Below are 22,684 nucleotides of genomic sequence, written 5' to 3' on the forward strand. Positions count from 1 at the left end.
TTGGTCTTCTCGGTACCAATTTTCTTGTAAAAGGGCTGATTTTGCAACATAAAATTCATTTTTGTACAAATTGATGCTTTGAATCAATGCTACTTTAATGAATTGAGAAAACTTAATAAGACATTTGACTGAATGCAAAAATAATTAACTAAGAATAGAAATTTTGATAAAAAGAATCATTTCCATACTTTTTCCACATTTCATTCCCAGGGCATGGTTCAAAATCAGAATCCAAACACTTTCAAAACATTGATAAACATTTAAAAAAAAATCTAAAATTATAATTTGAATAACAAAACCTCTTGTTTATAAATATTCGGCATAATTCATTCAAGCGGCAAATTTAATTTTTTTAAACTCTCTCGATATCAAGTGAAAAAAAAAACATATTATTACAGTGTCTGCCACACCCACAATGTCACTCCTATCTCAACATTTTCTCTCAAGTGGGAACAATTGATTTTAAAAGCACAAAGTTGATTAAAAAACACCAAAAAAAGAACAACAGCCCTCAAGCTCAATTCAATGAGCCATCAATAGGAAGTTATACGCAAAAAATCATAAGAACCAAATTTAACGAGCCAAAATTTCCATGATTTTCAAATTACTTTTAAGGTAAATGATTGAACAAGAATTTTCTTTAGATATCAAAAAAAAGACTCAAGTCATTAAAAATAAAAAATAATACCAGAGTAATAATACCAGTTCATCAAATTATTATTATTGTTTTAAAAAATATATTTACACTATGACATTCTTATTTTCTCATTTTCAAAATATTTCAATTCCACCCTCTGTAAAAGTCATTCAACAAATCAAAATAGTACGATAAATTGAATCCACTTTAGCTGAGTAGAATTTTTATTAACCAACCAAAAATTGGCACAGCGAAGGGACTTCATACTAAAGAATGAATGAACACATTTTAGCCAAATCGATTTTAATAATATTATCTGTGGATTTGTTACGAAAAGATGTTTACTCTTTCACAAGAAACATACTGTATTTCCTCTTAAGCTAAGAATTGTGCATTCCTGAACAAAATTTCATCCGAAATATATATTTTTGTCGTCTGATAACATATAATCGAGCAGTTTTATGTGTCCTTTTTCAAATAAATATCTTTGAGAATATAATTTTTTTAAACTTCTCTTCTGCATATGAAATCCTGCGACAGTTCTTATCTTTTCTCCTTAATAGGAACGAACGGCTGGTGGGACACTTTCGCATTCGTTATCGTCTAAAGTTTCGTCGATAACTGGTCGATAACCAAGCGTAACCTGAATGGACAAATAGTAACTTCATTAGTAAATGTGTCTCTAAAACAGGAAAACACATTTATAAATCTAAGGCATAGCTTTTAGAGGGGTCAAGACCCTCGAGGAACGAACACCCCCTTAGGTAGAAATTTTGGCCCCCCCCCTTAGGTAGGAAGACCCCCTAACTAGCGACCCCTCCTCCCTCTAGGAAAATCAAACTTTCAACCTTGTCTTAGTTTCACCAAAATCCAAGGCCCCTCCCTAATGTAGGGAGTAGTATAGACACTATAAAAAAGATAGCATAAAAAGACACAAGAAAATGCCCTTGAAATTCTTGGAAGTATGATGACTTAATAAATTTGGTGTTCTAATTTCTTGGTAAAATAAGTGACACAAACCGATTGAGGGGAACCGTCTCAAAAACTATAAAAATAGTCGGAACTTTAAATGTCGAAAAACGTTAAAATAACCGGAATTCTCAATATATTTCAACCGACCACTGAGCTTTATATAAACCCTGGAGGCAGCTTTTCATTCCCGGAAAACCAAAATCTTTGATAGTTCTTTTGAAATGGTAAAACTTTTCATGGAGGCCTCTAATGGGTCTTGAGACAAATTTCATTGATTGCTCTAAGTGGTTACCAAGTTGGCCGAAACTCAATTACTAAACTGAAAAACGGTCACTGGCAGAAGTGCTTGGAATTTTGTCTGGGTCCAAGGTTTTTAAAGGTCAATGCAATGGTACCCACCTTTCCAGTGACAGCATCTTGGTACGAGAGAGTGTGTTTCCTCCAGTGTTGTTCGACCGGTTTCATTGTTTGTCCTTCGATTGGCTTACTGTAATCATACTCGTCGATACGGTCCTTTGGTGAAGAAAGGATAATGTACAAGGAGCCTTAAGTATTAAGGTTTTGTTTTTAAATAAGAGTGATATCTTTTGCTTTCTTGTCTATTTTAAATTCACAACCTTTTTCACATGGAATTGACACAATGTGGAGAGAGATTGGTCAAAGAGAACATTTTTTGTTTATATCAGCATAATAAAACAATAGACAGACACTGTCCTGATAAAATCTTTAAGCTTTCGTTTCAAAGGGATAAAGTATCTCTGTGTTCGCGAAGCTTTGACAAAACCTCACTACCTGATTTGATCTACACGTTTTTTTACAAGAGAAAAAATTGCATACGAACTAAAGGTTTCGATAGCCAAAATAATAAAAACAAGCTAAGGTCTTTTTAAGGTTTGTGGACTCAATAATACCCGGTTTTTCAGGGAAAGGACAGAAGTACTCGCAAAATGGCGAAAACACATTCTTTAGGCTTAAAACTCAGATATGAAGAACATCCGGAGGTTTAAAAGATTGTAGATGTTCTTATAAAGAAAAAGTAGATAGATAACATGGGAAGCCAATACAGTCGATAACGATATCCGAACCAAGAAGGTTTACTAACTAAGAATCAGTCGAATTGAATCGAATCGAATCACTTGATTACTTCGATTAATTTGCCTATTAACTCCAATCAACTTCCCCTAGATAGATAACCATAGCGAGTTAATGCATTAGCATGCTTGAGGAAAACGGAGTGACTGAAGCGATTTGGAATAACGCTCAGTTTTGACCCGCAAAATCGAGGACTTTAAAAATGCCGATTTACCGTCGTCCTCAGCTGGTCAGGATATAGACGAATCAGAAACTCCGTCTCCCTCTCACAAAAAGACTCAAACATAGGTACATGAACTCGCCCATGTTTACATTAGTTCTATTTATACTGAGACGATTAATTTGTCTGAGACTAGTAATTTAGAAAGTGAGCATTATGTAGGAGTGTACTTTCCATTCATGTTTCAATAAATAGGATCTCCTCCACGGATCACATTTTACAAACTACTCTTCTCAGACGATTTTTCCGTCTCAGTATAAATGGAACTATTCATACAGTATTGTCACGAGACATCGACGGAACAACGGGTAATTAATGCTAAATTTTGCCTGGAAGATGCGTATTTTGGTTAGAACGGACTAACATGCGTTCTTATCAGAATTCTTTATTACCTGGAAATCTTCTCTAGCATGGGCGCCTCGGCTTTCTTCTCGTGCTTCAGCAGAAACGATGGTTTGGGCTGCGTTTAACATCAAGTTTTGAAGTTCGAGGGCTTCGACCAAGTCACTGTTCCATATCATACCACGATCGTATAACTAGACAGAAGAATGATGGAGAATTGGTTTAGAATTTTATTTTAGGTTTATGCATTTCAAGTGTGCACTTTTTTTAGGACCATACAAGTGCAATTGTTTTTATTCCCTTGAGAGAAGTTTCTAAATGGTTCGCCTGGATGAAAAGTAGGAAAACCTTTGGTTTAGATAGAAAGAAACTTCTTCCTTTACATCGACAAAAAACGAAAAGAGAAGTTGCATGCTCAAATAATTTTGGCAGCTGTTTAAGAGCAAAAAGTAAAATTTTCACCGCTAAAAAAACATTTTTTAACAAGATTTTGTCCACCATTTCCATTGAAAATTCGAAATACAGTAGACTCTCTCTAATTCGACTCTCTCTTATTCGAACCTCTATAATTCGAATCTTTCTGTAATTCGATTTTTTTTGTAATTCGAACTAAACATTGCCCCTCCCCCTCAGCTTGAAAGTAGTGTAAAATGCTCTCTGCAATTCGAATCCTACTTTACTTCGAATAAAATTTTTTGGTTCCTTGGAGATCGAATCAGGGAGAGGGTCAACTGTAAATAAACAACACAACATACTTTCAAATCTTCCATTTCGTCGTAAAGTTCATAAATCTTCTCACATCCTTCTTTCATGATTTCTCCAGTACGGAACACGGAAGCGTAATTTTGCATAGCCTGGAAAGAGAAAAAATAGTCTTGATTTTTAAAGGACCAATCAGGAATGAATTAAACTTCAAGTCGTCATAACCTTACCTTTATGCACCGTAAAATTTCACGACGTTCATGGTTACAACTCTGCAAACTGAAGAAAATCAATAAAATGTAGGAGACCGAATACTGTACATTGTTAAACCAAACAATTTTGACCACTTTTTCCTCGTATCATCAAACAAAAAGATAAAAATTGGTAGAACGAAGTACCTTTTGCATTTTCAATCTCAAGTTGGCAACTGGAGTACGTCCATTGGAGAATCTCAATTTGTCCATGTTGGCTACTGATTCTTCACCGGCGTTCTGGGAGAACGAGAGAATAAATAGGATAGAATGGATATACAACATGGATAACCCTGTACTAGCGGCGAGCACCTCACTCAGAACCGGGATTTTTCATCTTGTTTCTTAGTGAGTTCCACTTTGACGATTTTCGAAAATGAGAAACCTTTCAAGCGCAAATTCGATTTTTTCGCTACTGCAAGAGCTTCGAAACATTCGAAAAAGTCGCAAAGCAAAGTGGAATAGACGTTACTGCGTAGAGAAAAGGAAATTTTCGAAAAATTAACAAGCGATAGTGATAACAAGTTAACAAGTGATACAAGAGATAGACTTACAGCTGGCAAATCAGGAATTTTGTCTCCAGGACTGTGTTTAGAGGCGATATCCAGAGCACATGCACGGCCAAAGATGACCAAATCTAACAAGGAATTTGCACCGAGACGGTTAGCACCGTGGACGGAAGCGCAGGCGGCCTCACCAGCGGCGTATAAACCTTCAATGAGGACGTCTTCACCGTTCTTGTGGTCGAGCACCTGTTTCAGAAAAAAAAATAGCGTAAAAATAGCACAATCTTTAAATAAATGGTCTATTGGTTCAAGATGGACTTGACCATATAACTATATGTGGGAAGCAAAAGAAAACCCAAGCTATATTACTGGTATCCAAAGAATATACAAATGACAACGGAAATCTAACAGCTTATATTTTCATGGAGTTTGGAGTTGGCTATAGTTGTTATTTATGGTTTTATTATAGAAATGCTCAAACTAAAAACACAGATATTGATCAATTTAACAACAAGAGACGAACCTGCCCGAGATGGTTGGTTGGAACACCGCCCATGTTATAATGAACAGTCGGTAACACGGGAATAGGGTCACGGGTGACGTCAACACCGGCGAAAATCATGGCAGTCTCTGAGATGCCAGGTAATCGAGCCTTCAAGACTTCTGGAGGCAAGTGAGACAATTGAAGATAAACGTGGTCCTTCTCAGGTCCAACACCTCTGTATGAAAAAGAAGAAAACAAAAATACAGTACTCTCGCTAATCCGAGCTTCCATTGTTCGATATAATTCGAACTAGATCTCGGTTCCCGTCATGAAGGAGCCCAGCAAATATTACATTTCTTTAAACACTACTAGATAGGCTAACTAACTGCTGACAGATTTCCCGTGAAAATGTGTCCAGTTTTGTAGGCGAGTCGTCCGTCATGTTGTTTTCAAACCTACCTTAAATTTTCAAAGGTTCGAATTTCAAAACATTCGAATCCAGCTGTTGACGACCAGAATTTAAAATTGAACAAGAATGCTAAGCAAACCCAGGCCTGACCCGAAAATTGGAGTAGCCTCTGACCTTTACATATCCCTGGATCAAGTATCTCAATCCCTGCAAAGCAAAATCTTTGATCAGAGTTTTTTTTTTAAGTTTTACCCTCTCGATAGTGGTGTAAATGCATCGAGAGCGCTAGGTCTACGTTCCCCCGAATACTTTTGATGATGTAGCGCCGTTAGACGTTAATTTCTAACATTGCAATGGCTTCATCTCGGGTACCAATTCCAAAAAAACTCCAATCAAAGATGGCGGGTATAGGTTGGTCCAGGGATATATAAAGGTCAGTGGGAGTAGCTTATAAAAATAATATTGTGTACTCACCGTCCTTCACGGATTTCCATGATGCTTGATCGAGAAACAACATCTCTGGATGCCAAATCTTTGGCGGTTGGAGCGTAACGTTCCATGTATCTTTCACCCTAGATTAAAACAACTTTTAATTCCAATATCTTGTGTCTAGGTTGAAGATTTCACACGAAATTGCTTTTGAGCGTTTACCAGTAGTTGCGCGAGGCCCTTGAAGTTGTTAACAAGGCCCTATTCTCGAAAGGAGACTTATATTCTACCTATGTTTGGTTAGTGACAAAGTCAAATAAAATTTTCAAGGAGAACAAATTTTCGTTGCATAAGGATTTTTTCGACCTTCTGCTGATATTGATCAATATTAATAGAGGCTTTTTATAAAAAAAGGTATCGTGAAGCAAGAAGGCACGTAAGCACGTAAGCAAGTAAGCACGACACTCGATCGAAAAGATCTCAATTTTATCGCATGCTGTATTCAAGATGAAAGAATGAATGAATGAATGAATGAATGTAAGTATATTTGAGTCCGAGACAGCTTAGCGACTCCTTAAAGGAATTACAAATGACTCCTTTTACTTTTAGGATTAAAGATATTCTGCATTTTGAATACTTTGTGGATAAAATTCCACGTGGATTAATTTTTATCGCGATTTTTAGGCTCTTTTGCGAAAAAATTCGAAAATCCTAATTTATTTTGGTCCCTAAAACCCCTACTATGGAACTGAATGAAATAAGGTGAGGCTGATTCGAAAACTATAATCCATCCAAAAATTATATCACTTGAATAGATACTGTTTCTTCTAAACAGTCTCCAAAAGATAATTTAGATTAAAAAAAAAAAGCTATGAGTACGAACCTCACTGTTGATAAGAATACCGCCTTCACCGCGACTTCCTTCAGTAATCAGACATCCAGCTCCGTAAATTCCTGAACGTTTAAAGAAATATATAGAAGGCAGTGAAATGTTAATTTTTCAGAATTTTGTTCTTACCTTTTATGCAAGCACGTTTTTACAGAATTTGTTTGCAACTAAGCTAAGTATATATCTTTTAAAGCCAAAATTATACTACTAGCTTAGAACCTTGGCTACGTCAAAGGATTCTTAGCCAGGTCTATTCCAGCAAGTGCTCCAGTGAAAACATGGGTGTGCATAGCACTAATTTGCCACATACCACTTATTAGTCTTCTATTTTGTTTAAGTTTCAATCAATCTTTTCTATAATTCTTATCAAAAATTGAGTGTAAAAAAAAGAAAAAGCATGTTGCTAAATGGGTTCTCTTTCTTTCATTTTTGCAGTTTGAGGTACTGCAAATTTTTTCGCGGATTCAAATTTTCCCAGTTTTGGCAACAAGAAATACTTTGGAATATGCCAGAAATCCGTCTGAAATGAATAACTTAGCACGTTGAATAAATTGAGACATGTCGTGTAGGTGTATTTGGGATTTATCTTACTAAAATACTTAAATACTCACCAGTGGGGTGAAATTGTACAAATTCCATGTCTTCGTTGGCGAGTCCTGCTCTTGTGACCATTGCTGTGCCATCACCAGTACAAGTGTGGGCTGAGGTGCAGGAGAAGTAAGCACGTCCGTAACCTCTGGAAATGGAAAATAAAGACATGAAAATACTAGCACACTCTTATGGCAGTTTTTGTTCTTGAAGGATATTAAAGGCCGGTCTTTTTGTCTGAAGAAAAGATTACGTCATAAAAAGTTTCGCGCGAACAAAAAAAAAAGTTGAAGGAAGTTCTACTTTTTTCATCCGTTACGTCAATTTTGAACAATGGAATTGCTTCATTTTTCAATCGACCAATGACCTTACAAGAACATCAAAAAGTTTCCGCTCATGTCGCGCGAAAGTGGAGACCGGCCTCAAGGGTTTAGAATGTACCAAATATGTTAATGCCAAAACAAAACTTGAACATACCCTGTAGCTAAAACGGTGTTCTTGGCTTTGATTCGATGCAAAGATCCATCTTCCAAGTTCATAGCCAAAACACCAAGACATCTTCCTTTGTCCATCAATAAGTCCATAGCAAAATATTCGATAAAATAATTACAGTCATGGCGAAGTGACTACAAAATAAGAGAAAATGAAACCTGTGAAATAGAAGTTTTGTAGTTCTTCGGAATCAAGGTGGAATCAAGATACTTTGTAAAGTACTTGGGTGCAATCTAAAGCAACTGCGTTCGGTAAAAAATAAATATTTGACAGTGAAACGAAATACAAAGTAACTGCTTTTGCAGAGGATTGATATGGCTACAAGAAGGTACACCGCAAATGACAAATCTGTAGTATGTCTCCCCTGGTAATTGATTTTCGAAAACCTTGTGGACTCCTATCCGTTATTATTTTTCAAAACATTTTCAGCTATCAAAACATTGGTAATTTCTCTAAATAGCATTGTCATATTTTTATAATTCTTATTATTTTGGAGTTTTTAGAGGTACAATTTCAGACCCCCCATTTAAAGTTTCGGAACCCTTTAAAATTTAAGACCTTAGAGTAAGATAAAGGTTGGATCACTGACCTTTATATATCCCTGGACCAAGCTATATCTCCCATCTTTGATAGGAGTTTATTTGGAATTGGTACCCGAGAAGAAGCCATTGCAGTGTTTGAAACTTTGCCTAGCGACAAACAGCGTTACATCATTAGTGCACAAGCGAAACTAGCTCTAGCGCTCTCTCCGCGGGTACCAATTTCAAAAAAACTCTGATCATAATATTTTACTTGGCCGGTATTGAGTAACCAGGGATATATAAAGGTCAGTGGGTTGGATCAACCCAAATGTTCAAGAAATACCTGTCCATAAAGTGTGTGTAACAAAGAGTGTCCAGTTCTATCAGCAACAGCACAGCATCTGTGAGCTTGTCCACCTTTACCAAAGTTTAAACTTTGTCCTCCGAAAGCACGTTGGTAGATTCTGCCTTCTTCTGTTCTACTAAATGGCATACCGTAATTTTCTAATTCGTATACAGCGGCTGGTGCTTCACGAGTCATGTAGTGGATGGCGTTTTGATCTCCGAGCCAATCAGAACCTAGAATTAGAGAAGAAAGCCATGGCTTAGATAAGAACAGATAAATTATTATATACTTTCTATCTTCTTTTACATTTACAAAAGTATCCCACAATTATAGCAGACGAAAGTATATAAAATGTTTCTTTTTTCTAAGGTGCACATTTTAGTAAAAATTTGAGCGCTCAGTACTTTTTGGTTGGACTGAAACAGGTCTAATCCTTTGCATATTAGATGGTCTCACAAATATTAGGATCATTGGAAACTGTTTATTTTTTATTACCACTGGGTTTTGCACTGCTCACTGCTCAATACTATGGTTTTGAAGGATACTGAAAATGTAAATGTTTGCTGGACATTAAAATTTTTTAGTTTGTCACTCACCATACCCTAGATTTTGGAAGTGGGTTGGTACTTCAGTAAAAAGACTTCATTGTCATGAAATGAAATTTTTGTCTATGGAAAGCTTTAACAGTCTGTTTACACGTAATACTTCATAAAAGCAATATATTTTTGGTTAAAAAAGGGATTCAAGATATAGTTGATCTGGTGACAGTAAATTAACATTTTTTTTAAAAGTTCAGCCTCATAATGCTACAAGAATATTATATTCAAGACTCAAAGACTCATACCTTTTACAGTATCATACATATGCCATCTCCAATCATCTCCTTCCATATTTCCAAGCGCAGCATTGATACCACCCTATTAATAAAGTGAAATACAAGCGATAGTGTGACAGTCCAACTCTAGAAAATGTCTGTTTCTGATCCACTGGGTCAAGAAAAGAAGTCATGCAGGCGGCCATGGAAAAGTTTTTTTTAATGTATAGTAGTTAGTCCACATATACTCAAACACAAAAATCATTATAAATTATTGTAATATACCAAAGTAGTAATATACATCTAAAAACAAAACAGATACAAGTAATTTTTTAATGTCTCAGAAAATTGACTTTGATTCTATTTTGTTACCTTTTTCTTTTATAATTATATACCGACAAAAATTGAATTTTCAGCACAATCTTACCTGTGCAGCTACAGTGTGTGATCTTGTTGGGAAAAGTTTTGTTACACATGCTGTTTTGAATCCAGCATTTGCTAAACCAAAGGCAGCTCTAAGTCCAGCACCTCCAGCTCCAACAACAACACAATCATAAGTGTGATCAACAACAGGGTATTGGCGACTTAGCTACAAAATGAGAATCAAAATACTATGATAAAAATAAATTGAAAACTATGATCTATATAATAATAGTGCATAGTGGACCTGTCTTAAGCCTGTTTTGCAGCATTTTTGTTTTTTGATACAATCGGCGGCGAAATATTTGGCACAAAAGGGGAATTCCCTCAAAATTTGAAAACCGCAAGTGATTTTAAGTGCTTTAAAGGTACGGTTGGAAAGTAGAGTTTTAACTCTGAGTTTGTTTAAACGCTTTAGACTTAAAACTTAGGACCTTAAAATCTCAGGATCTAAAGGCTCAACAATGTTCCAATAAGGCAGAGAATAATAGCCTGGAAGCCACTTAATCAAAAGATCCGATCGGTGAAGCAAAGTGGAAATACTGAAACAGTAATTCTTGCTTCAAGTTCAACCTTGAAATTTTGAAAAACGTTAAAGGGGAACTCAACAAATTTTGGATTTTTTTGTTTCTATCTTGAAATGGTTTGTTTCAACGATAAATTTCAAAATTTCAAGGTTGCAACTCTCCTTTCACTCTAAAAATTTGTTTATTAATAAGCTTTTAAAAAGAGGCTCCCCTCTACTAAAATGAAATATTTATCAAATAAAAAAGACGCACTTTCATCTGTTTTATGACACAGCTATTCAGAAAGCCAAAGATGCTTATCTTCTCAGGCTAAAAATCAGTGAAGACAGGCCTTTCAGTAGAGGATTTGTGACTAAATTTTTGTGTTTTCTGTTGGATTTTTTATTGTTATTCAGCTAAATCACCCACAATTTACCAGGAATACTTTTCTATGTAATTATTTCTTATTTAAAACAGAACTCTGAAAACATACTGTAGTCATAACTGAATTTGTTCTGTTTTCTGAATACTGGACGTCATAATCCAAAGAAAAGTCGCACTTTTTTAAATAGAAAGGGGTGATTTTTTGAACATATTTTTAACTGAAGTTAAGAGTTTTTTCAAGATTTTTATTTGAGATATTGGACTTTCTTTCTCATTGTTATACTTAATATTACCAAAATTCAGGAAAAAAAATGAAAATGACAAATTTGTTGAGTTCCCCTTTAAAGTACCCAAAATTGCCAACATATTTTGGTGCTGATTGTAGTGATTTTAGCTTTTGCATAGTTTCCTCCTGGCCTTTAGACTGCCCGGTTGTCATATTTCACCCCTGAAAATAAAATATCCTTTTCCCAATTTTCCCCTTTTGTCTTTTTCCTCTCAAGAAATGTTCAAATTTTTCTCTTCTCCCCTTTTTCTCTTACAAGGGCCCCTTTTCACGACCTGGATCTAAGCAATTAATTTTTATGCACCTTTGACATTTGCATTGCAAAATGTAGTTCTTTAAAAAATGTCACAAGAGAAAAAGAAATTGCTAATCTACAGGTGCATGTACCTCAAAATATACAAATATTTTTTAATTGCAATATCTCTTTACACAAAAGCCTAAATTAAACACTTTTTTCTTCTTTAGGTTGACCTATGTATTGGTTTTTCTTCCTGTGTTATCATTTTTGTTACTCTTTTATGTCTATCACAACCCTTCAAAGTTGACATATGTTTGCACAATGCGTACCTCAAAATGTACAAATACATCTGTAGTCATATTTCATAATCCATGACTGCTAAGAAAAAGAAATTTTGCATCGGTTTTTTTGTTCTAAATTATTGCCATTCCCATACAGAAACATTGAACTTAATCTTATTCAGTACATTAGAAACACTACAAAATGTACAAAGCAGGTACCTCAAAATGTACAAAGCAGTTACCTCAAAATGTACAATAGATTTTAAAATAGAACTCCAGAAAGGATAATATTTCGCAAATACCAGTTTGATACTTTTGAACTTTAATACCCAAGGGTTCATAAATGAGTATACAGAAGTGTTGTTATAATCATTAGCAGCCAACATTGTGGTCACACTAGAGATTTTACTTTTTATAAAATCGGATAACAATAGGTAGAAGCAAAATTCTTTTCAGTTACGATCTCAAATCAATTCCGGTCTGAAAAGTTTTGAGTTTTTTCTTCTCTTGCTCAAGCCAGACACAAAAGACTTTATTGTTTAAATTTTAAAAAATTTTCGAGGTGCCCCCGAGCTCCTCTTTTCTGTTTTGAATTTCAAAACAAAGGACCTCTCAGAAAAATGCAAAATGCTATCTGGTTGATTTCATTGTTTCCATAAAAGAAGTAGTGTATTATTCATACAGAATATAATGGGGTGGGTGTGGTGATATAAATAAACGTGAGAAGATTTCTCTCCACACAAATCATTTCAAAGAAAGCTGTGCACTGTTTCTGTGTGCAAAGTGTTGAATTTGTGAAGCGAAGCAAAATGAATTATAACAATTATTGTGGTCCAGGTTACAAACCTACGTATTATCCTGTACCAAGTCACCTTAACGAAATGCCACCAATGGCATCACAACAAATGGTATCTTTACAAATGCCGCCGATGCAACCCTTTCCACCTCAGCAAATGGTACCTCCAATGTTTCCACAACAAGTCGTTCCACACCACCAAGCTCCTCAAACACAACCTGAACCAAAGAAAATTCGTTTCACCAAAACACAAAAACATATACTAATCACGCAATGGTGCGAAAATTTCAACGAAATTCAATCAAGTCGCTGTAACCAGGTTTGGCCGGACATCGTGAAAAAAGTTTCAAAGCATGGACAACCGAAAAATCTAAATCAATGCAAGCAAAAGATATGGGGAATGAAAGACAAATATCATAAATGCAAAAAGCTCATGAACGAATCAACTGGTGGAGCCGCTGTTAAAAAGTGTGAATATTTTGATGATATTGACAAAGTGTTATCCGACAGAGATGTTGAAAATCTACCTGAATTTTTTGAAGTCGGCGCAGGAAACGAGTTAGAGCCTTCTGAGAACTTTGATGTAACCACACCACCAGCAGTTGAGAAAGATGATGCGTCGGGCATTGAACCTTGCAGTGCAAGTTCAGCTATCAAGAGAAAACTTATCGAAGAAAACGAGACACAAGATGACTTAGATAGTTCACTAGAATATGTGAAACAGTTAGAAACTGACGTGCGTAAACATTCCGCCAAGAAAGTTCCAAAGAAAGAAAAACCGAAAACATTCCAGGAACAGCTTATCGAAATGCAAAAGGAGCAAATTAAAGTTTTTGAGAGAAGTGAAGAAAACTTTCAAAAATTTCAACTATCAATGCACCAAAAACAGCTTGAGGCTGAAGCCAAAGACAAAGAAAAAGAAAGAGAGTTTTTCTTACAATTTGGAAAGATATTTGCCGGTAATAAAGACAATAACAACAACAACAAATAACTTTTTTAAGTTCAGAAAAATTCTTTTGTTAAAAACGGTATTATTACAGTAGTACGCAGTAGTATCTTTTGAAATTTTACATTGACACGAATTGGCACTTGTCACTTCGATCACTTGTCACGGACAGTATTCTGGGAGCCCAGATTAGGATTTTTATCATAGTTTTTCTTTTGACATGTCGTTTATTGATTTAAATAGTTGGTTAATGAGATACGAGAAGTATTTCCATTAGGATTTCGATCATAATTCTGCCGTCTTCTTTGTCTTGACTGTCTCTCTTGTCTCAAAATATTTTCGAGAACACCATCCTCGTCTGTATAAGTTTCATTGTTCATTTGACAAAAATTGTGTAGAGTGACGCAGGCGATTGTCACAGCAGCGACATTTTCAATCCTATTATCAAGTCGTTTGAGTAAGATTCTCCATCGAGCTTTTAAGATTCCAAATGCTCTCTCGACATGAACCCGACCACTCGATAATTTTCGGTTAAAAACACGTTGATCTCTTGTTAACCCTGGTCCGAATTGGTGTGGTGTGATTAGCCATGATAGTAAGGGATAGGCACCGTCTCCGAGGACAAGGGGTCTTATTTCTGAATCATCGATTACGTCAATAGGTTTCGTCAAAATTTCTTGATTTTCGGCCCTTCTAAAGAGTGAGGAGTTTCGAAGGTTTCTAGCGTCGTGACAACTACCTGGAAATCCCGTTGCAACATCTAAAAACATTAAATTTGCCCCAACTAAACCTTGTACTGATACTGTGTAGCACTGTTTCCTACTGTAATAGTCAGCTTTCGATTCAACACTGGGAGCAGATATTGGGATGTGAGTTCCATCCAAAGCGCCAACTACCTGGGGAAATTCGGTTTGGTAGTTCATCTTAAATTCTTCTATCGCCTTAGCAGTATCTCTTCTTGTTTGAGGAAATTTGATAAACCTTTGGGAGAGTCTCGTTAGTTCTAAACAAAATTCCTTTGTTATTTGTACTGCCGTTGAGCTTCCAACGGCAAATGTTTTTGCGACGGTCCTAAAGGAGTTTCCAGTTGCCAGCCTCCATAAAGCAATCGCTACTCTTTTTTCTATGGGTATTGCTCTGCGTAACTGTGTGTCACGTTTTTCTAATCTTGGCCGAACAAGTGCTACTAACGACAGAAAGGTCTCCCGTGACATTCGAAAATCGTTACGCCAAAAATGATTAAAAATCTGATCTGCCTGCATACGCGAAAACCAAAACTCTTGTCTGGGGTAAGCCCATAACGAACGTGCTCTACGAACTCTTAATTGTAGCAAAGAAGTACGCATGATGGATGACAAAAAGAATCTTCTAGTTAACGAGCGATGATGGGATATTGCGTTTTTGAAACAAATTTTGCTAAAACGTCGTTTTTTATGCTTCTTTTGATAGTGCTTGAAAAGGAGCAGAAGTAGTGCTTTTGATACGGTGTCCATAATGTAAAAGGTCAAAAAGTTTGAATGAGTTTGTTTATTAATTTCCTGGTAAGAGAAAAATAAACTGAAAAACTAATAGAAAAAAGCACTATTGAGAAGCTCTATTGTTAAAAACCATTTTAAAATTTTTAAAATTTCATAGTGTGACTACGATGCAATACTTTCTTTATAACTTTTGCAAAGTTGAAATGTGTATGAGTTTTGAGCAGTTAATGAAAGGAATATTTTTTTTTATTTTCAGGCTAGAAAAAGTAAAAAAAAGTAGAAAATGAAGCCTAAATTTACACCAAAGATATGTTATACACCACAGAGAGTGAAGACAGGGAGGCTTATAGGGAGGAAGTTGTTGGCTTACATAATATATGTTTACTTTTTCAAAAAGATAAGTAACTCTGAAATAACGCATTTTTTAACTTTGTACATTTTGAGGTACTGTGTCATTTTGAGGTACATGCACCTGTAATTAAAAACCCTTGCTTAAATGCTTAAATGCAATGTGATTTGAGGAAAAAACATGCATTTGTACAAAGAACTAGAAAGGTGACAGAAGACTTTATGTTAAAAAGTTGAAAATCCCCCCCCCCCAGAAAAATTTTCTTGCACCTTTTTGAAATCCTCCCCCTGGATTTCCATTTTTCCTTTTCCTCCCCCCTATTTTGCAAACTTTTTTGAAAAAAAATCCCCTCAGCAGAAAAAAAGGGGGGCTATGTCTTGCAGGACTTTTTTTGGGCCTAGGGGGTATTGTTTCATTCAAAAGTAACCATTGATTACATTATTACTGATTACATAACTTTGCATTGGACAGTAAGTTCATTTCAACAGCCGATGGCTGATGGCTATTTTAATAAAATGTATTTATAAAATGAGGCTTTAAAATAGTGAAAAGTCTTTTTTGACCACACCTGGGACCACAGTATTCCTAAATTTGAGAAAGAAAATACTACTGCTGTTGTTGTTTTCTCTACTCTTTTTTTTAAATAGGAAAAATATTTGGTCAAATTTAAATGCTTACCTCTGCACTAGAAGTGTCTCCGGCTTTATCATTGACGGTGAAATGGAAAGCTCTTGTACATGATGGTGCAAGCTTAAAACAAATAAAGTTATCATTAATATTATAGATTCAGATTGATTTACATTATTGTCAGCATGAAAAGTATGAGCAAGGTAATTACTAACTGAAAAAAGATTCTACCTTGGCTTTCAACCAGATGGTGATAGTTGAAAAATTAGCTTCAAAATAAAGCTGTTTTGTAACATTTTTTTAAATTTTTTTACAAGATTTGATCCTATTTTTTTTATTGTTCTGTCCTAAAGAAGAAACTAGCATTATAGCTTAAAAATCCTAGAAAAGTCAAAAAAATCTTAGTGTGTGAACGGGAACCTTATGTGAAATGACGGTAATCAACCAACCAAAATTTGTTATTTATTTCCTGAGATAGCTTACAGAGGGGTATGAACCCTCATGATTCCTCATCACATTCCAAAAAGGCTTCTAGAAAAATCAAATATGGTACTCTTTGATAACTTAAAGAGGCTGAAATTTTACTCAAAGGTAAACTTGCTCAGTTGGTGAGCAGAAAAATGCGCGCATCAATTATATTATGATTCTGTAAAAATATTTTTTAGAGCGTTTTCTATGAAATTTCGCCTGCTTCACGCGCCTTATGTTCATTACGTGGAAGTTTTGTCACTCTCCTATTAATTCTTCCTGGAAAACCCTGATGTCACTATATAATAGCTTTCCATTTTGAAAAAAAGCAGTGTCGTGGCCCAGTGGAATAGACTACATGGTTTGTAATCTGAAACATGTCGTAGGTTCGAACCGGGGTAAAGTATTACCTTCAACTTGGGACTATCTGACAAATCAAGGGATGGCAATTCCGCCATCATTTCGCCTAACCTCCAAAGTAGTTAAAATTTGAATCAAATATCTAAATAGTCAAACGTGCGCAACGCACTGGGCTCAACTTCAGTGGCTTCAAATTATTCATAGGCCCAATTGTAGACCCCCAGATATTCACCCAAGGAACAAGTGTGCCAAATTTCAGCCAAATCCAACCATTTTTTAGGCCTGTAGGCTCTGCTCTAAAGTTTTAGCCTCGTTTTGGCGGAAAACTCGTCCCCAGGCCCCAAAAATCAAGATTTTTGAAAAATGAAAAAAAACACTTACAGATATTCACCCAAGGAACAAGTGTGCCAAATTTCAGCTAAATACGACAATTTTCCAGGCTGCCCCAAAGTTTTAGCCTCATTTTGGTGAAAAACTTGTCCCAGGCCCCAGAAATCAAAATTTTCAAAAAATGAAAAAAGCACCCCCAGATATTCACCCAAGGAACAAGTGTGCCAAATTTCAGCCAAATCCGAACATTTTTGAAGTCTCCAGGTTGCCCCAAAGCTTTAGCCTTGTTTTGGCGAAAAACTCGTCTCCAGGCCCCAAAAATCAAAATCTTCAAAAAATGAAAAAAAACACTTACAGATACAAAAAAACATCCCAGATATTCACCCAAGGAACAAGTGTCAAATTTCAGCCGAATTCGACCATTTTTGAAGTCTCCAGGCTGCCCCAAAGTTTTAGCCTCGTTTTGGCGAAAAACTCTTCCCCAGGCCCCAAAAATCAAAATTTTCAATAAATGAAAAAAACACCCCAGATATTCACCCAAGGAACAAGTGTGTCAAATTTCAGCCGAATCCGACCATTTTTGAAGTCTCCAGGCTGCCCCAAAGTTTTAGCCTCGTTTTGGCGAAAAACTCTTCCCCAGGCCCCAAAAATCTAAATTTTCAAAAAATGAAAAAAACACCCCCAGATATTCACCCAAGGAACAAGTGTGCCAAATTTCAGCCAAATCCAAGCATTTTTGAAGTCTCCAGGCTGCCCTAAAGTTTTTGTGACAGACAGACAGACAGACAGACACACACACAGACATTGTCAGATTGTAGCTCAACTGAATTTGAGAATAGTCTAATATCGACATGCGTCTTGTTATTTTGACATCTAGCTGTAGGCTGGCCTTTGAAATAATAAAATCAAACATAAACAAAAACATACCAAAGTTACCAATCAATCACTAAATTCTACTCTCCCTATCACATCACAGATTGTTGATATTACATGGCTTCACCCCCCCCCCTGCTCGCAGGGGGGGGGTTAAAAGGTCTCAGGGCAACTGGTACCTACAAATAGTCTTTGGCCAGGGGCCACCTACTGAGCTAGGGGGGACCTAATTTTTTACATAATCAACTGGGGGCTAAATCCTTTTAAAACTGTTGTATTTAATTACACTTGACAAAAAAGAAAGTTTTTCTAAAAGTATATCTACGATTTCAATTTTTAGCTTTTTTCGATTTTTGAACTTTTAGGGGCCACCTAGAATATTTTTCCAATAGGGGCCACCTTAATCCTAGGGGGCACCTAAATTCTTAGGGGGGACCTAGGACCTGCTTATAAGCCATGATATATGAGAAATTTGAAGTGTTATTACTTATGTTTGAAAAGAAAACTTTAACGATGTAGTCATCACTAAAAAACTAATTACTGTACTGTAGCATGCTTTCAACAAATATATCCAAATCAAAACAATGTTTTGCAAGCAAGGAATTTTTTAGTAGACCTTTTTACCATTAACCGAAAATAATAAAAAGAACCAGGTTCCATACTGGCCATCACCTCTTGGCACCTAGAGTGTGTGTTTGTGATAAATAAGGAAGGGGAAACCAGGGTCGCATGACTAAGCGCGCAAATTATTTTTATCAGGTGACTTGAAGCCTAATAAAGTTTTAAAATTTTAACGATGGGCACGAGAAAGTTTGCATGCGTTTCATGTTTCGTATGTTTTGTAAAATTGCTTATAATTTGACTGTTTTTTTAATTGAAAGAATTGTAAACATTAAACATTAAATGTTTACTGAACTTCTAGATTGATGGATGAAGTTGTTTGATAAGAATGATACCAAGAATTTAATTCAAGGTTTGTTTTGATTATTTTACAGATCCGGTGTCAACTTTAAAGGAGAGGTGTTGATATTAGACGATTCTACGGTACCTATGACAGAAAGTATGATTGATAAACTTGGTGGAGTTATCAAAACAAGTTTGTTGTCAAAGAGATTTAACAGCAAGTTAAAATACAGGCCAGATATCAACAGTCCTATGTTTCCACCAATTGTCCCCAGTTGGAGCAGTTTACAGTAAAAAGTTTAAAAAAATTCTCTAAGTCCTCCAATGCGTTGCATCATAAAGATTATAGTCAGCTTGGTAAAATCCTTGTGTTTTCATTATGTAAACTAAAGTACTTACACATAGTTGTGACGTAGAGAAAGTCAAAACGGTATAGAACATCATAAATTCCTTGTCAATTTTAAAGTAGTATAAAAAACGAATCAATCGTTACCGTCATAGCAGATTTTGTTTTCCCAAAAGGAGAATTAAAAACAGCACATTACATTTAATGCACAAGTGACTTTTTTGAAGCTATAAATCGTTTTAACTGATTTTTAGTTCATTTATTTCAAGATAATTACTTTGCACTTTTAACGAGACTTTAAAATCAACAATCATTGTTTGCTACAATTCATTTCACATTGTGTCTTAGACTATTCTAATTTCAGATAACTTGCGCTCCACCGCAGATGATTGAAAAAGTCAATTCTTTGTGTGCTTCAACTTCACAAACTTCGTCAATCCTGGTGAAGATAATATTCATATGAGAGTAATACACCATATTTTGATGCTCTCCAACGTTTGGTCTCTGGAGGTAAACAAACCCGTTATTGCCTGCGTTTCCTTAGGGAAAGTTGTTTTTTTTAGCTTTTCTTAAGTTCTGTCAAACAAAATCCCCTCAAATTTTAGTATGCTCAATCTATTCATGATATTATACCACCCTGAAAATATTTTGCCAAAAGAAGATCGCTATCAAAAGTTAGAGGCGGCTGAAATCCCACTTTCCCTAACCCCTCGCAGGCAAAAATGCGTTTTTTTACCTCCCAAACAATTTTATACACAAGCACAACGGTGGAGCACACATTTTACCTATATCACATGATAGAGCTCTTCAAACTGAGCACAAAAGTGTATTACACACCAAAGTCCCAACTTCTCTAGATCAAAAGTTATGGGCCTATTTGTGGTCAAAAATGTGTTTAATTTTGCATAAATTAATACAGATTGTGGGGAAATTCCCTGTTTTCCATCAGTTAATTTGAAGAACCCTCTTTCTTTTGTTAATTGCTTGCGTCATCAATGACTTGCAAGGTATTTCTCATAATAAATTAAACACATGGATTTTACCAAACTGACAGTAAACTCTTCAGCATGATGCAACGCATCCGACCGACCGACACATTTTTCAAAGCTTCTACTTAGGACACGAACCAAACAATCAATTGGGCCTGGCCAAATGAAAAAAACTTTGGTTGTCGGGCATTTTGGGAGCAACTCACCAACTGCCCAACCTCACCTCACTCACAACTGGCAATATCTAACTTGACAGACTTTACGGACACTGGTCACTGCACTGGACACAAAGTCCTGTGCCGTATAAAGATACTTTTGAACACACCAGACAATGCGTCCGCCGGTGCACTGCATATATTTTTTCAAAAACACCTGTCCAGTGTCTAGAAGTTTGAAAATTTAACACCTGACAAAAGGTTTCGGATGGGGGGCTGACAGCGGACAAAACAACGAACTGCCCGCCTGGTTTTAGTCAGCAAAGTTGTCCAACTCTTTAAGTTTCTGTGACTCAAATTTCAAACTCAAGGGTTATTCTGCCGTAAACATGGAAAAAAAATAAACAGACGAGCTGGAGTAAAAGTAAAACAAGAATTTTCTAAACGACCATGAAATGGATGAAAGCATGAAAGTAGCTAAAAAAAACAAAACTAATATATAGTTCTGTCTGGAATGAAATATAATGGGGCATAAACTTCATTGAAAAATATACAAACCTTTGAGAAATTCTTTAAAACTGATGCCTTGTGTGCTGCTAACATCGTTCTTTAAAAAATCATTCAAGTTCTTAGTGTCTTGTCTTGCTTCGTTTTTGGTTTTCTGTACTTCTTCGACGAGACGTGCTCTTGTGCTCACCCGTTTGGACAAATTTACGTAATTTCTTTCAGAAGCCTCGTTTACCTAGTAATATTTTCCTACTTTTGATTAGAAAACAGCTACTAATCGAGACGAAAAAATCAGGCTTCACAAGAAAGTTATGTAATGATCTCTGAGGTCAAAATTCGCGTCCAAGGATTAACATGTAAAAGTAAAACCAAAATTTTCTAAACGACCATGAAAAGTAGCTAAAAAAACCAAAACTAATAGTTCTGGAATGAAATATAATGGGGCATAAACTGATAAACTTCATTGAAAAATATACAAACCTTTCAGCGGCGGAGACGGTAAGGTTCTAATTTGACTAGATCATGACCAACTGAGGACGACGGTAAATCAGCACCTTTACCGTCGTCCTCGATTTTGCGGGTCAGAACTGCGGGTTATTCCAAATCGCTACAGTCACTTTACCGTCCCGGGAACCCATTTTGCCCTCGTACCCCCCCCCCCCCCCCCCCCCGTTCACACCATTTCCAACCGTAAAGAGTATTATCCAGATTATCTAACGAGTAACGAGCTCACTAATAACTTATTTCATTTAAAAAGTTAACAGGATTAAAAAATTCCAAGTTTTGTATTTTTTTGCGTTTATTTATAGTTATTTATATACAGTTGATTGAACTCATGTGCAAATACATAAACTCTTTACTACATACATTACCCATCGAAAAGGGTCATCTTTTTTAGAGTCTGGATCGCGTCGTCAATCTCATTTTGTGTGATGGGGGTGGATAGACAAAATGTCGAGTTTGTCAATTGTTTGTCAGCTTCAAAAATTCAAAAAGTTCGAAAATCCGAATTGTTCGAATTACATGATTAAAATTTCTTGATGGGGGGCGGAACGGAAAAAAAGTTCGAAAATTCGATTTACATGATTTTTCATAGTAATGATGGGTTCGAATTATAGGAGTTCTCTTGTAAAGGTCTAAGGTTTCCAAGGTAAATTCTGAGGGGACCACAGAATCTGTTCGAATTAAGTGAGTTTTCGAATTATAGGAGTTCGAATTACATGAGTTCAACTGTATATAACTATAAATAAACGCAAAAAAATACAAAACTTGGAATTTTTTAATCCTGTTAACTTTTTAAATGAAATAAGTTATTAGTGAGCTCGTTAACTCGTTAGATAATCTGGATAATACTCTTTACGGTTGCAAATGGTGTGAACGGGGGGGGGGGGGTACGAGGGCAAAATGGGTTCCCGGGAATGGGTTACGGGGATGCGCCGCTGGTCAGATAGCCTGGAGATCCCCAAAATACTTAGAGAAAATCAGTCCTTCGTAGGGTACTATGTACCAGATTATATCTCATGTTTATCGCTTCGTAGTACACTATGTCTCTGTGTGCACTCTACGGCAATGAATTTTGAAACTAGCCGTAGGCGTAGGGTGCCTTTTTTGGATAATTTGGGGAAAAAGTAGAAAATTTGAGAAAATTTTGGAATTTCAGTTCCATTGAGGGTCACTTTTTTCGCAAATTTCGGCAAAATTTTTGAAAAAACGAGTCCCACCACAGGGTCCATTTTTCGAACCTCAGC

General features: G+C 36.0%; 1 protein-coding gene across 1 annotated transcript; it reads right to left on the minus strand.

Annotated features, from left to right (window-relative positions):
* Positions 1-604: 604 nt before the first annotated feature.
* On the minus strand, positions 605-21,435 carry LOC136804947 (succinate dehydrogenase [ubiquinone] flavoprotein subunit, mitochondrial-like). Its single transcript, XM_067061479.1, has 17 exons — positions 21,417-21,435; positions 20,988-21,171; positions 16,057-16,128; positions 10,122-10,283; positions 9,725-9,797; positions 8,878-9,113; positions 7,999-8,147; positions 7,545-7,669; positions 6,928-6,998; positions 6,090-6,187; positions 5,246-5,441; positions 4,771-4,968; positions 4,364-4,456; positions 4,019-4,117; positions 3,314-3,457; positions 2,009-2,122; positions 605-1,280 (listed from the first exon to the last, which is right to left on the minus strand). The coding sequence occupies exons 2-17, from the start codon at positions 21,030-21,032 to the stop codon at positions 1,194-1,196; spliced, it is 1,962 nt and encodes a 653-aa protein (XP_066917580.1). The 5' UTR covers positions 21,033-21,171; positions 21,417-21,435; the 3' UTR covers positions 605-1,193.
* Positions 21,436-22,684: the final 1,249 nt, after the last annotated feature.

Source organism: Clytia hemisphaerica, unplaced genomic scaffold (genome assembly GCF_902728285.1).
Source record: "Clytia hemisphaerica strain Z4C2 unplaced genomic scaffold, Clytia hemisphaerica genome assembly, whole genome shotgun sequence".
Lineage (NCBI taxonomy): Eukaryota > Metazoa > Cnidaria > Hydrozoa > Leptothecata > Clytiidae > Clytia > Clytia hemisphaerica.

Bases quoted from the DNA above. Each gene is read 5' to 3' on its own strand.
- LOC136804947 (XM_067061479.1), bottom strand. From the start codon at position 21,032: ATGTTAGCAGCACACAAGGCATCAGTTTTAAAGAATTTCTCAAAG. The intron at 9,114-9,724 runs GTATGAGTCTTT...CTCTAATTCTAG, and splicing joins TATGTATGATACTGTAAAAG to GTTCTGATTGGCTCGGAGAT. The intron at 4,118-4,363 runs GTACTTCGTTCT...TTCTCTTTCCAG, and splicing joins TGAGATTGAAAATGCAAAAG to GCTATGCAAAATTACGCTTC.